This window comes from Canis lupus, chromosome 38 (assembly GCF_011100685.1).
Source record: "Canis lupus familiaris isolate Mischka breed German Shepherd chromosome 38, alternate assembly UU_Cfam_GSD_1.0, whole genome shotgun sequence".
NCBI classification, from domain to species: Eukaryota; Metazoa; Chordata; class Mammalia; order Carnivora; family Canidae; genus Canis; species Canis lupus.
In genome coordinates this window covers 2,173,455-2,184,903 of record NC_049259.1, presented here as the reverse complement: position 1 = coordinate 2,184,903, position 11,449 = coordinate 2,173,455, and the positions used below count along the sequence as shown (strand labels likewise).

General features: G+C 59.7%; 1 protein-coding gene across 1 annotated transcript in view; it reads right to left on the bottom strand.

Annotated features, from left to right (window-relative positions):
- Nucleotides 1-306: 306 nt before the first annotated feature.
- The window catches only part of CNTN2 (contactin 2), a 32,828-nt gene continuing 21,685 nt past the window's right edge, over nt 307-11,449 (bottom strand). Inside the window, 9 exon segments of the mRNA XM_038586010.1 lie at nt 307-4,475; nt 4,904-5,072; nt 5,483-5,595; nt 5,928-6,114; nt 7,056-7,168; nt 7,632-7,866; nt 8,574-8,644; nt 10,706-10,855; nt 11,263-11,421. Coding sequence (XP_038441938.1) covers nt 4,366-4,475; nt 4,904-5,072; nt 5,483-5,595; nt 5,928-6,114; nt 7,056-7,168; nt 7,632-7,866; nt 8,574-8,644; nt 10,706-10,855; nt 11,263-11,421 — 1,307 coding nt within the window. The 3' untranslated portion in view covers nt 307-4,365.

Below are 11,449 nucleotides of genomic sequence, written 5' to 3'. Positions count from 1 at the left end.
GTCACATACCTTAAAAACCAGGGAAGCCCAGAGCAGTCCCATGGCAGGAGCACTGTTGACACCACTGTGTTGGGTAAAGCCCGCGCAGGATAGTAAGCTGCCTGCTTGTGCTCTGCTTAGGCCTGCCTTAAAGTCTCTCAGCCTCATTCTTCCCCCTCCCAGACCTGCACCAGGCAGTAAGGACTGTGTGCTGTGCCTTCTTTCTAGCTGACTGCATGGAGGGGGGCTGGGAACATTGGTGACAAGCTTGGGTTAGGGAACAGGACAGGACGTGCGATCTAGCCTGAAGAAAACACCCACAGCAGGTGCCAGCTGCCCCAGCTTGTCGAGAAATCAACTTTATTTAAGAACTGCCTGCTACCAGAGTCAATAAATAACTACCATTACAAGAAGTACAAGAGAGACGAACAATAGGCCAGTGGGAGTGGTTCCATTTCAACAAAAAGAGGGTCAAGTCAGGGGTTTGATGGAGCCCTAGCCCTTGCCCAGCCGCGAGCCTGAGCTCTGCAGACCCTGGATGGGGTTGGGTAAGTAGGAGTCTGGGGCCCAAGGAAGGGTGCACCCCATCGAAGGGTGCTAGGCTATCTGGGGCTCTGGGCAAAGTTACCTGGCCTATTTCCCCCCCTTTCCACTTTCATTATCCTGCCTTCCCAAAGCCTAGGACCATATATACAGCTACCAGGCACCTCTTTCCATGGAGCTTTTAGAAGTCCCTTAAAAATGCCACCCAATCCCTCACACCGCTCCAGGAGCCTCTCGGGCCACCTCTTTCATCCCAGGACGAAGCCCAGCTTGGGTCTGAGCTGGGGAAATAGGTTTGAGGATACCACTAGCCCTCCTGTTGGCAGTCACATTCTGAGCCAGGAAGAGAAAAGAGCCCTCCAGGTGGGGAGGAGTTGAAAAGAGTGAAACATCCTTAGCCATCCTTGGGTTCTGGCCCAGAGGAGCCTCCGTGGCCCCTGGTGCTGCCCAGAGGCAGTGCCTGCCACGAAAGAATGCCTGAGGCGAGCCTTCCCCTTTGTGACAGTGACTGTGGTCACTACCCCTGCAGGAAAGGGCCACAGTGGAAAGAGCTCCAAGACTCTTCCGTGCCGATCACAGTCGCAGCCCTGGAAGGACACTCCACGGTGTCTCCGCACCCCCCCAGACTTCCCCGAGCCTAGACCCCAGACCAACAGCTTGAGTCAGAATTCCCCAGAGGTCCCTAGAAAAGCAGCCTCTCTCAGTCACTCGTCCTGGGCTCTCATCGCAGTTCTTCCTGATGTCTGACCTCAGGTTCTGTTATTTTATCCAAAGAAAAAGGGCCTCTCCTCACAGCCTTTCTGTTCCCTGGCCCATCTCTTTCGACAGCCTGGATGGAAGTGGATAACCTGACCTTGCTGGACCCCGAGAGACCCCCGTCTGGAGGGCACTCCTGTCTCCCTGAGGGCGAGGTATACATTGAGACTGTTAGAGTGACTAGGACCAAGTAGCCAAGCCCGGGGGGTGGGGGGTGGGGGTAGGGGGGTGGGCAGAGGGCCCTGTAGGCCGAGCCCAACTGTACCCAAATGAACACAGCCATGGTGGCTCTTGGCCCTGAGGCGGTGTCTGCGGGCTGTCTCCCTACCTAGCCCTCAAGGCACTTGCTGGCCACTAAGCTGTGGGTGTTTCCCTTGTCACCTCCCCGGGGGCTCGGTGTATGAGAGAGGAGAGCTGCAGAATTGAGTACTGGCCACAGCAGGGGTGAAAATCAGAGGCCCCGGGAAGGGGGTCTCCAGCCTGCAGGCAAGCTCCTGCACAAGCCACCTCGACCAGAAGCTACTCTGTTCTCTGTTGCAGATGCCTGCGTGTCCTCCAGTCGCCCACTGTCTCGCTAAACCTTAATCGGCCCTCTGCCCGAGGTGGTAGGCTGCAGGAGCATGAGTTTTCCTATAGCTCTGCGTCCCCCAGACAAGTTCTGGTTAGGTTTTCCCGGGCTGAGTGCTCCTGGTTGAAAGCCTTTGTAGGTTTTCCAGAGGGTCTGCCTGCCTCCCCTTTGCCAAGGGGCCTCATTGGAACTAAGATCCTTAGTCATGAGCACCTTTCGCCTCAAGCTTAGATTCCTCAGCCTCCAGCTGCACGGGTTAGGTCCCCACCAGTTAGGTCCTGCGCCGCACCGGGTCATCCTTCGAGCCCCAGCACCCAGACACCCGTCCTCTTGCCTCCCCTGCTGCAGCCCAAAGCAATGAAGAAAGACTCAGCTAACCCTTGGAAGAAGGGGTTTCTCCTTGTTTTGTTTTTCCCCTCAGCATCCCCTTTCTGATAGAGGTGGGGACTGGCCGGATCCCAGCCACGGGGCATGCCAGGAAAGGTGCTAGACCCTTTGGGAGTCTCTGTGTCCACAGGGTGGTCACTTAGCTGAGCCCCCAGCACCTCGCACGGAGGGACGGCTAGGAACAGGTGAGGAGGGGGTGGTCAGTGGTCCCAGGGAGGCAGTCCCGGGACAGGAGCGGAGTGGTGGGTGCAGCAGTGGCCCAGAGAAGTGGTGTGAGCTGACATTTTAAAAAAATTGTAGCGGGTAAACATCAACGTAAACCTGCCCAGGAAAACAGAGCAGGACTGAAAAGTTAAAAACCTGTAACAAAATAGAGCTCTAACTGTAAACTACAGAAGCCAGGCTCTGGGATCCTCCGCGGGCCTGTCCCTTACAAGATGCCTGTCCAGCTGCTCCCATCTGTGAAGGGCCCCACGTCAGAGCACAGGCTTTGGGGTGTCCTGGTTGTGCCACCACTGCTGCCTGGATTTGGGGAATCCCTGTCCCTGTGTTAGCTCCTTATCTTGGAGCAAGGGTAGAGGCGGCAGGGGGCTTCAAGCCAGCCCCGCGTTTAGAGGGCCCGGCAGAAGCTGTAGGCTTAGAAGGCCAAGGCCCAGCGTCTCCTGGCATTGGCTCACGTCTTGGGCTGGGACCCAGCCACGCCCATCACCCCATGACCACCCACCTGGACTTCTTAAAGCAGAGTTTTCATGGCCCACTGCCCTTCTTAAGACCTTCTTAACCAGGCTGCGGCCATTTCAGCACCTCCCCCTTCCTCTGGACACAGCCCGGAATAGGAAGGTAGGACGGGCTGTGCGGCCTTGGGAAGTCCCTCACCCCTCCATTTCCTCATCCGTCAAGTGAGGGGCTGGGGCGAGTTGAGCTCGGAAGCCTCCTCTAGCTCTCAGGCCCCGGGACTGGTGATGGGCCCAGAGCACGTGGTTTGTTAATGCCTTTTTCTCCTGGGGAAATGCAAAATGGCCAGGGCAGCCGGGGGTCAGGTCTTGCCCGGCGGCCCAGAGTATTCCTGGGAGCAGGCAGGGCCACACAGAGCCCTTCGAGGAAGACTCCCGACCCCAGAACGCACAGAACTGATGCCGCCTTATGTCCCCGGCTTGAGCGCGTTCGTGCTGGATGGCGGTCCGGGGCCTGCAGGCTGAGCTGCAGGAAGAGCATGGGCCCGTGAGCCTCGCCTCCTGTCTCCTGCCCACACCCTGGAGGGACCGTGCAGGAGGGATCTTGGTGGGGTGGGGGGCCTCCCCAAGATAAGCCCTTTAGTCATGCAGCCACCGATGGTGGCTTCTGTCACTCTGGGGGCGACAGGGTCAGGTTGGCAGTGTTGGCTAAGAGGGCAGCGTCCCCCCATTGGGACTGTGCCTCAGGCCAAGTCTGGTGCCCCTTCCTAGTAGGGGTCCCAGCTTCGCAACCCCTTTGAGTTCCTGCCCTCAGCAGTCTGGGGTTATCATCCCCCAAAGTTGGAGGGGCTCAGGCTCCTGACCTCGGACTTAGGGGCACCAGTTTTCAGCCACCTGGGTCGGTGGCAGGGGCCTTGGGGAGTTATGGAGGACAGTGTCAGGGTGCAGCTGTGCGGAGGGGAGTTCTTGCTCTTGGGTGTGGCCCTATCCTCAGACTGAGGGATGCTGACGTGTCTGCTTTGTCCTGCTGCAGCCCACTGGTGCCCGTGTTCCCACGGGGCCGGGCACTCTGCTCTTGGGCCAGAGGCCGTCCGCAGTCCCGGAGCGCCACCTCCTCCGTGCAGACACGGGTCACATCCCCTCTTCCCACGGGCCTGTTTCCTCCCGTCCAGGCGGCCTAGAGGCCCCAGGCACAGGGTTCAGTATCATCATGGAAGTTACCGCCTGGCGTCCTTTGATTTAAAGAAGAAAAAAATATCCTTGCGTGGGTTCTATCCTGTGGCAGAATAGGAAATATCCTACCTCCTACAAAAGGGCACTGTTTGCAACAGGTACTGGAAGCCAGCCATTCCCAGGCAGGTGTGGGGCCACCTTGGCGTCAGGAAGGGACCAGGGCCAGCTGGCTGTGTCCATTAGAGGCGGGTGTCTGGTGGCGGCAGGGAGGGAGGGGCGCCGAGGTCAGAGCCCCAGGTAGCCCGCGAGGAGCAGCATCACCACCGGCGGGGAGAGGATGGCGCTGGGGTGCGGGGCCGGGCTGACTGCCGAGTTCTCCACCATCATGCTCGTGCCTGAAAGCGGCAGGTGCAAAAGTGAGGCTGTGTCCGCTGGGCGTGGGGCCTGCCACCGCCCCACCCTCAGGACAGGACCCAGACCTTGGCCGAAGAGACCTGGGAGCGCGGCTTCAGGGCTGGGAGGTGTTCTCCGCCCTGCTCCTATAGCATTTTGTAAGACCTTTGCTTCCACAGTCTTGAGACTGACCTTGCACCCCGTGAAAGGAGCAGCCCCCTCTGCCCGGCCCTCGAGGACGTTTGGGGGCTGTGCAGTGGGTGGCGGCAAGGGCAGTCCCAGGACTAGTTACACGTGGTTCCTGCCTACCTTCCCCTTCCCCCTGGGGGTCTGGCTCAGTTGGGGTTGGTTTGGGTGGGAATAGCTCCTCCAGGCAGCATCTGGATGGACCCTGATGCTCCTGGGGGATAAGGTGGGGGAGAGACAGCACCTCCATTCCTCACGATGTGGACTTCTGCTGGGATGCCGTCCCCTCCAGGCCCTGTGGTCCGGATCTGCACCAGGGCATGGCCAATGTCTTCAGGAACTGCGATGTCTATCCAGTTCCTGCTGGTCAGGTGCAGTGTGGGGGTCGGGTGTAAGTCATTCTGGTAGAGCATCTGTGGGGAGGAGGTTGGCCGAGGTCGAGTCCACTTACACCTGCTGGTTGTTCTCCTTCCCCAGCTCTGGGTGCTGGTAGGTGTGCATCTGCTGCGGGTCCTTACCTTTCCTGTCTTCTGCTGCCCAGGGCCAGGCTCTTGAACAAGCTCCTCATTGATGGGAGGAAAGCTTGCAAGCAGCTGGACCGTCTCTGCAGACTCCTTAGGCTGCAAGGACCCTCAGACTACCACCTAGTCCCACACCGCCCCCTCGAGCCCCGCCTCCCCGCAGCCCTACCTTCTGCCCCCATTCTCGTGTCTCTTTTACGTCTGACTCAGAGCACTCTTGCTCTGCACGGCAGCTCCCTGTGTCCACTGGCAAGAGATCAGCTGTGCCCTACCCTTCACTGCCTCGGGGATCCCTTCCTCACCTTATAGCCAGTGACTGCAGACTCATTTCGGAAAGGAACCACAGGATCCCACTTGATACTAAGTGTGGAGCTTGAGAAAGTCCAGGAGATGTTGTCAGGAGGTCGCTGTGGAGCTGCGGGAGAAGGGAGAAAATCGGGAAATATTTCAAATGTTCCTCACCAGCCACCCCCCTTGCCTTAGCTGGTCTTTATCAAGGTGTCCGCCTACAGCGTTACACCCAGAGCGTCCTAACACAGCTGCCTAAGAAACAAAGCACATGAAAATCCAAAGGCTGGAGAAGGGGGAGGTGCTCCAGAGGCCACGACTCCTACTCACTCCCCATTTTCATTAGCCTGGCTGCCCTGCTTCGGTCCAGCCCGGGCCTTGTGGGCTAGGATGTCTGTCTCATCGCCGGGGGGGAAGGGTGGTCCCAGAGTTGCTCCCACCCCCGGCAGACAGACTCACGGGGCTTCATGGTGGTGGCATTGGCAGAAGGGCTGGTAGGCCCAGTGCCCGCCCGGTTGTAGGCCCGGATGGTCACATGGTACTTAGTGTCGGGGTGCAGGCCAGTGACTCGGGCACTGGTGTCTAGCCCTGCTGTCCTCACTCGGTCAGCGGCTGCTTCTTTGTCCCCAGCTTTCCAGTAGCGGATCTGAAGGGGGCAGGGGGGAGCCTAGGGTCAGCAGCCAAGGTCACACCTCAGGGTGGCCCTGGCCCCCCACGTTCTGTCCCTCTCTTGCTCGCTCTGGTCTTCGTGACTCCCTGTCTGGTCTCAGAACCCAGACACCAGGTCACAGGCTCCCAGAGGGGACAGAGTGAGCTGCTGCTGCTTTATTGGCGTCTAGCAGCAAGCCCCATCTGAGGGGCGCGCTCAGGACTTGAGTGGAATGAGGTAGTGTGTGGGCAGGGTTGGGCACGGACCCCAGGACCCCAGGACCCCAACCCGGTTTAATCCTCTCAGGAAATCCGGGCGAGGAGTGAGGGCGGTGCTGAAGGATGTGAGCCACGCTCATGCCTGGCAGCCCGATAAATACACAAACCATCGTCCCACTAAGGCCTGTTAACTATGCGTCCAGCTCAAGGGCAGCTTGGTGTTATCCGGCAGCGGGGCTTGGCTGCCCCCCCTCCCCCCGGCTCAGCCCCAGAGCTAACGATCCTGGAATGGAACGCACCACGTCACCTGCACGCCCCCCGATGCTTCTCCCTTACCAGTGACCTCTCTTGCTCTCCGGTCGTGCCCTTCCTACGGCTCTCTGCCCACTCCATCTGGAATGCCTGGGGGCTCAGAGCTCAGCCCCGAAACCCCTGGGCCCGCGTTCCCAGGGTAGGATGACCAACAAGTGCAAAGAGGGGGCCCTGCTTTCCTCTGGGGGCTCAGGCTGCCAGGCTGCCTGCACTTTGGCCTGAAAGGGGCAGGCCGTGTCCCTTCCGGACCCCGCTCCTCCTGCCCCGGGGCTCCCACAGCATCCAGGGCTGGCTCTAGGCGGATGGCGGGAGTTGCCATGTCAGTGAATGATCCCAGGAGGAATGACGAGTGAGCTGTCAGGTGTCCCCTGCCCCCCTTCCTTGCCCAGGTCCCAGGGCAGTGCTCACCTCATACCCCAGGAGGATGCCATTCATGTCCTGCTGCACGGGTTCCCAGGTCACGTTCATCTCTGAGGATGACACCCCCTTGGCCCAGACCTTGGTAGGGGCCACCCTGGGCTCTGGGGACCGATAACAGAATGGGTTTGGGTTCCCTGGGCCTCCCTGTGTCCTGCAGAGAAGCCACCAACTGGGACCTCCCTTCCTTAGGATTTTTCTTTTCTTTTCTCTCTTTTAAAGATTTTACTTATTTGAGAGCGAGCGAGAGAGAACACAAGTGGGGGGAGGAGCACACCCCCGCTGAGCGGGGAGCCCTGAGAGTGACCCTGGCGAGGCAGACAAGGGACTGAGCCTCGCAGGCACCCCTTGCTTAGGAATTTCAAGAGCCCAGGGCCCAGGATGAGGGTCCTTCTGGGGCTCCCACAACATCCCCAGGCTCCCTTCTTTTCTCTCCCCAGAGCCTCCCTCCGGCCTGCCCCGGGGAGCCAGGGCCAGGGACAAGGCCGGTGCCCTCTCGGCCCCCTCGAGGCCCTGCGCACCCCCACCCCCACCCCCGCCCCCGCCCCGGGCGCCGCGGCCGCCCACCTTCCTCCGCCGAGTGCACCAGCGCCGTGAGGCTCTCGGGCCCGTCCCCGCGGCGGTTGTAGCTGCGGATCTTGACCTCGAAGGGCGTGTAGGGCCGCACGCTGTCGTTGCTGTAGACGAAGTGCTGGGCGTCGGCGCCGGGCACCCGGGCGGTCTGCCAGCCGGAGCCGCCCTGCCTGCGGAAGGACAGCAGGTAGCCGAAGCCGTCTCCGTTCTGGTACTCCCGGGGCACGGGCTGCGGGCGAGAGCGGGGCGTGGGCGGGCGGCCGAGCCCTGCCCGCCCCGCCTGGGCCTCCCCCAGCCACCCCCCGGCCCCGGGAGCTGGGGGGGAGGGCAGCCCGGGGGGGGGGGGAGCTGGGGGAGGGCAGCCTGGGGGGAGGGGAGCTGGGGGGGAGGGGGGCGCTGGGGGAGGGCAGCCTGGGGGGAGGATGGGCGCTGGGGGAGGCAGCCTGGGGGGAGGGCAGCCCGGGGGGGGGAGGGAGCTGGGGAGGAGGGGCGCTGGGGGAGGGCAGCGAAGGGGGAGCTGGGGGGAGTGGGCGCCGCCCCTGGGGAGGGCAGCTGGGGGAGGGGAAGCTGGGGGGGAGGGGGCGCTGGGGGAGGGCAGCCCGGGGGGAGGAGAGCTGGGGGGAGGGGGCGCTGGGGGAGGGCAGCCCCGTGGGGGTGGAACAGGGGGAGGAGGGGGCGCTGGGGGAGGGCAGCCGGGGGGGAGAGCTGGGGGGAGGGGGGCGCTGGGGGAGGGCAGCCCAGGGGGTCGGGGGGTGGGGGGGTGCCTCAGCTGCTTTCACCCTGCAGTGGGGGAGGAGTGAATGCCGCCCCCACCCTGCCCCACAGTCAGCCCGCAGCTGCTCTCTCTGGGTCCTCTCTAGCGCTGGGCAAACCTGGAGGTGAGCCTGGACATGTGGGGCCAGGACTGGTCCGTCCGGAGACCTAGAGGCAGCTTACCGTCCAGTTGAGGATGAGCTCTCCAGGGGCTCCACCCCCTCCGCTGAGTCCTGAGGGCGCCACTGAGGGGGCTGTCAGGGCCAAGGGACACAGATGTGGCTTGTGACCGGGCGTGGCGGGGCAGCAGCCTGTTCCCGGGCAACAGACTAGGCCGGGGACACCCCTTCAAACTGGTCCTACTTCTGTCCTCCAGCCGCCCTCCGGATGTGGGCTCTGGAGTCCAGATCTGAGTGGAGCCCACCTCTGCCACTTACTAGCTGTGTGTCCCTGGGCAAGTCGCGTCACCTCTCTGAGCCTAATTCCCCTCTCTGTAAGAGGAGCCTGATAATGTTTCTCTCAAAAGGCTGCGAGAATAAGGTCAAACACGGCGGTGCCTGGCTCATGTGCCGGTCCCTGCTCTGTGATCATACATGGTCCCTACATGGTCCCTACATGATCTTTGTCTTCTTCTCTCCTGTCAGTTTAAATAACACAGACCAACTCCAGTTTGCTCTAAAATGAGGGGAATAAGTAATCTGGAATTGCAGTTAATGCAAAAAACATTTCTTTTAGGTTGCAGGGGGTTTATTATTATTTTTCTTATTGTAGCAGATTTAATTTCCTAATTATCTCTATGTTCAGCAAGGCTGATATTAAAACAAGACTATTTAATTAGATCATGAATCTGGCAGGGGGTAACTTGGCTGAAGATCAAAATAGTTCTACAGAGAATCCAGCGATGGGAAACTCACCACGTGATACTGATGCCAGTAGTTGAGGGCCTCGTAGTGTGAGGGGTGCTATTGCCCATGTGATCCCGAGAGGTGGGCATTCCTATCACCCTTGTCAAGTGGAAAGACCAAGGCCCAGAGCAGTTAAGTGACTTGCCTAAGGTCACACAGCTGGTAAATGATACCGTTCAAATTTGAACTCAACTCTTCCGATTTCAAAGCCCGTCATCTTTCTTCTGCATCACAGCTGTCTTTTGCTCACCAACTCCACGGACACCAGAATGAAAGAGGCTGCTCCCCACCCCTCATTTGTCTCTCCTAAGAAGTTCAACCACAGAAGCTGCTCTTTCTGGAATTCCTTACCCAGGAGAGGTACTGGTTAAAAATATTGACTGACTGGAGAGTTGGCCTGGAGCATATGGGAAACCATGTTTAAGGGGCATGGGAAGGCGGCCCTTGACTACACATCCAGAGGGGCAAGCCCATGGGCAGGGAAGGGGAGATGGGGGTCCTGAGTCCATCCAGTTGCCCTTCTCAGGACCCCACAGCTCCCGTTCTGGACCTTCAGCTGTGAATCTCCCAGGGTGAGCAGGTGCCTCTCCTGGCTTCTGTCCCCATCCTTCCCCACTCAGGGTGTGTGACACCTACCTGCCCAGTCCACCTGCTCTCAGAGAAACTATCTTGGGCAGCCCGGGTGGCCCTGCGGTTTAGCGCCGCCTTCACCCCAGGGTGTGATCCTGGAGTCTCGGGATCGAGTCCCACATTGGCTCCCTGCACGGGGCCTGCTTCTCCCTCTGCCTGTGTCTCTGCCTCTCTCTCTCTCTCTCTCTCTCTCTCTCTGTGTGTGTCTCTCATGAATAAATAAAATCTTAAAAAAAAAAAAGGCAGGAAAAGTGTTATTAAAAAAAAAAAAGAAACTATCTTGGATTTAGAGACACTGTTTCCCTGCACAAACTCACCCCTTCCTCATTAACTGATTTCAGGAGCTCAGGCACTACCAGGGAGGACATCTGCCCATCACCCCACGGTCCTGGGTTCAAGGCCAGGCTCTGCCAATATGACCCTTCTCTTCTCCAGACTTTGATTTTTCCATTAAAAAATAAAAAAAGAAGTTTTATTTTGGGATAATCATACAGTCACGTGCAGTTGTAAAGTTAGCCCATTTTTCTTTAAATGCGGCATTTGGACTAGAGGGTTCTTCCAGCCTTGACAGGCCCAAGCTGTGGCCCAGCGCAGTGTGTTGTGTGGTGCAGTGGCCCTGACCTGCCTCTGTCCCTTTCTCATCTGTTTTGTTAGAGTCCGAAACCTGGTGGGCAGGGTTGGGACTCCCATAATTGGGGTTCCTCCTCTGGGGTTCCCTTTCAGGATGGCTGGGGTCTGTGCCCTGATAGTTATTCTCTGTGGGACTCCCAGGACTCTGACCTGCTTCCTTGGTCCGGATTTTGCTAGAGGGCCCGCTGGGCTCCCCGGTGCCCAGGATGTTGCTGGCTACGACCCGGAACTCGTAGTCCATCCAGGGCGTGAGGCCCAGCACCTGGGCAGTCTCGGCGTTGCCCTCGATGTTGGCGGGATCTGCAAGGGACCTGGAGTGGGTGCGCTGGCACGCGTTAGTGTAGATACGGGCGGGGCTGGGCCTGACTCACCTCGGTGCATCCAGCCCTCAGGGCGGTACCTGCTACATACTCGGTGCTCAACAACACCTTTTAGAATGACGGGGAAACTAGTAGACTTTCCTGCCCGGGGGCCTCTGTTGATGCTCAGTGCATCAGTGGGGGCCCCAGAAATGGTCTGTCAATCTCCCAGGGCACGGACTGAGTGCTTCTTCTCCAGCTCTTTTTCTACTCTCGTTGTCCATGTGACCACCTTCCCCGATGGCCGGGGAGCTCCCTGCAGGCAGAGGACCTAAACTTGCCCCTCTTTGAAGCTCCAGGCTCAGCCAGGCCTTATCAGCACTGACCTGGGTGGAGCCTCACACTTACTGGTCCGAACCTGCTTCCACTTCCCTGCAGGTGGAGTGCGGGCTTGCAGGGTGTACTTGGCAATGGGGCTGTGGTTGTCGAAGCCTCGGCTCCAGCTGAGCTGGACGGTGGTGTCGCCAATGTTCCTCACCACTACGCCTCCTGGGGGACCTGGGGGACCTGCACCAGGGGGTCAGAGCACAGTGAG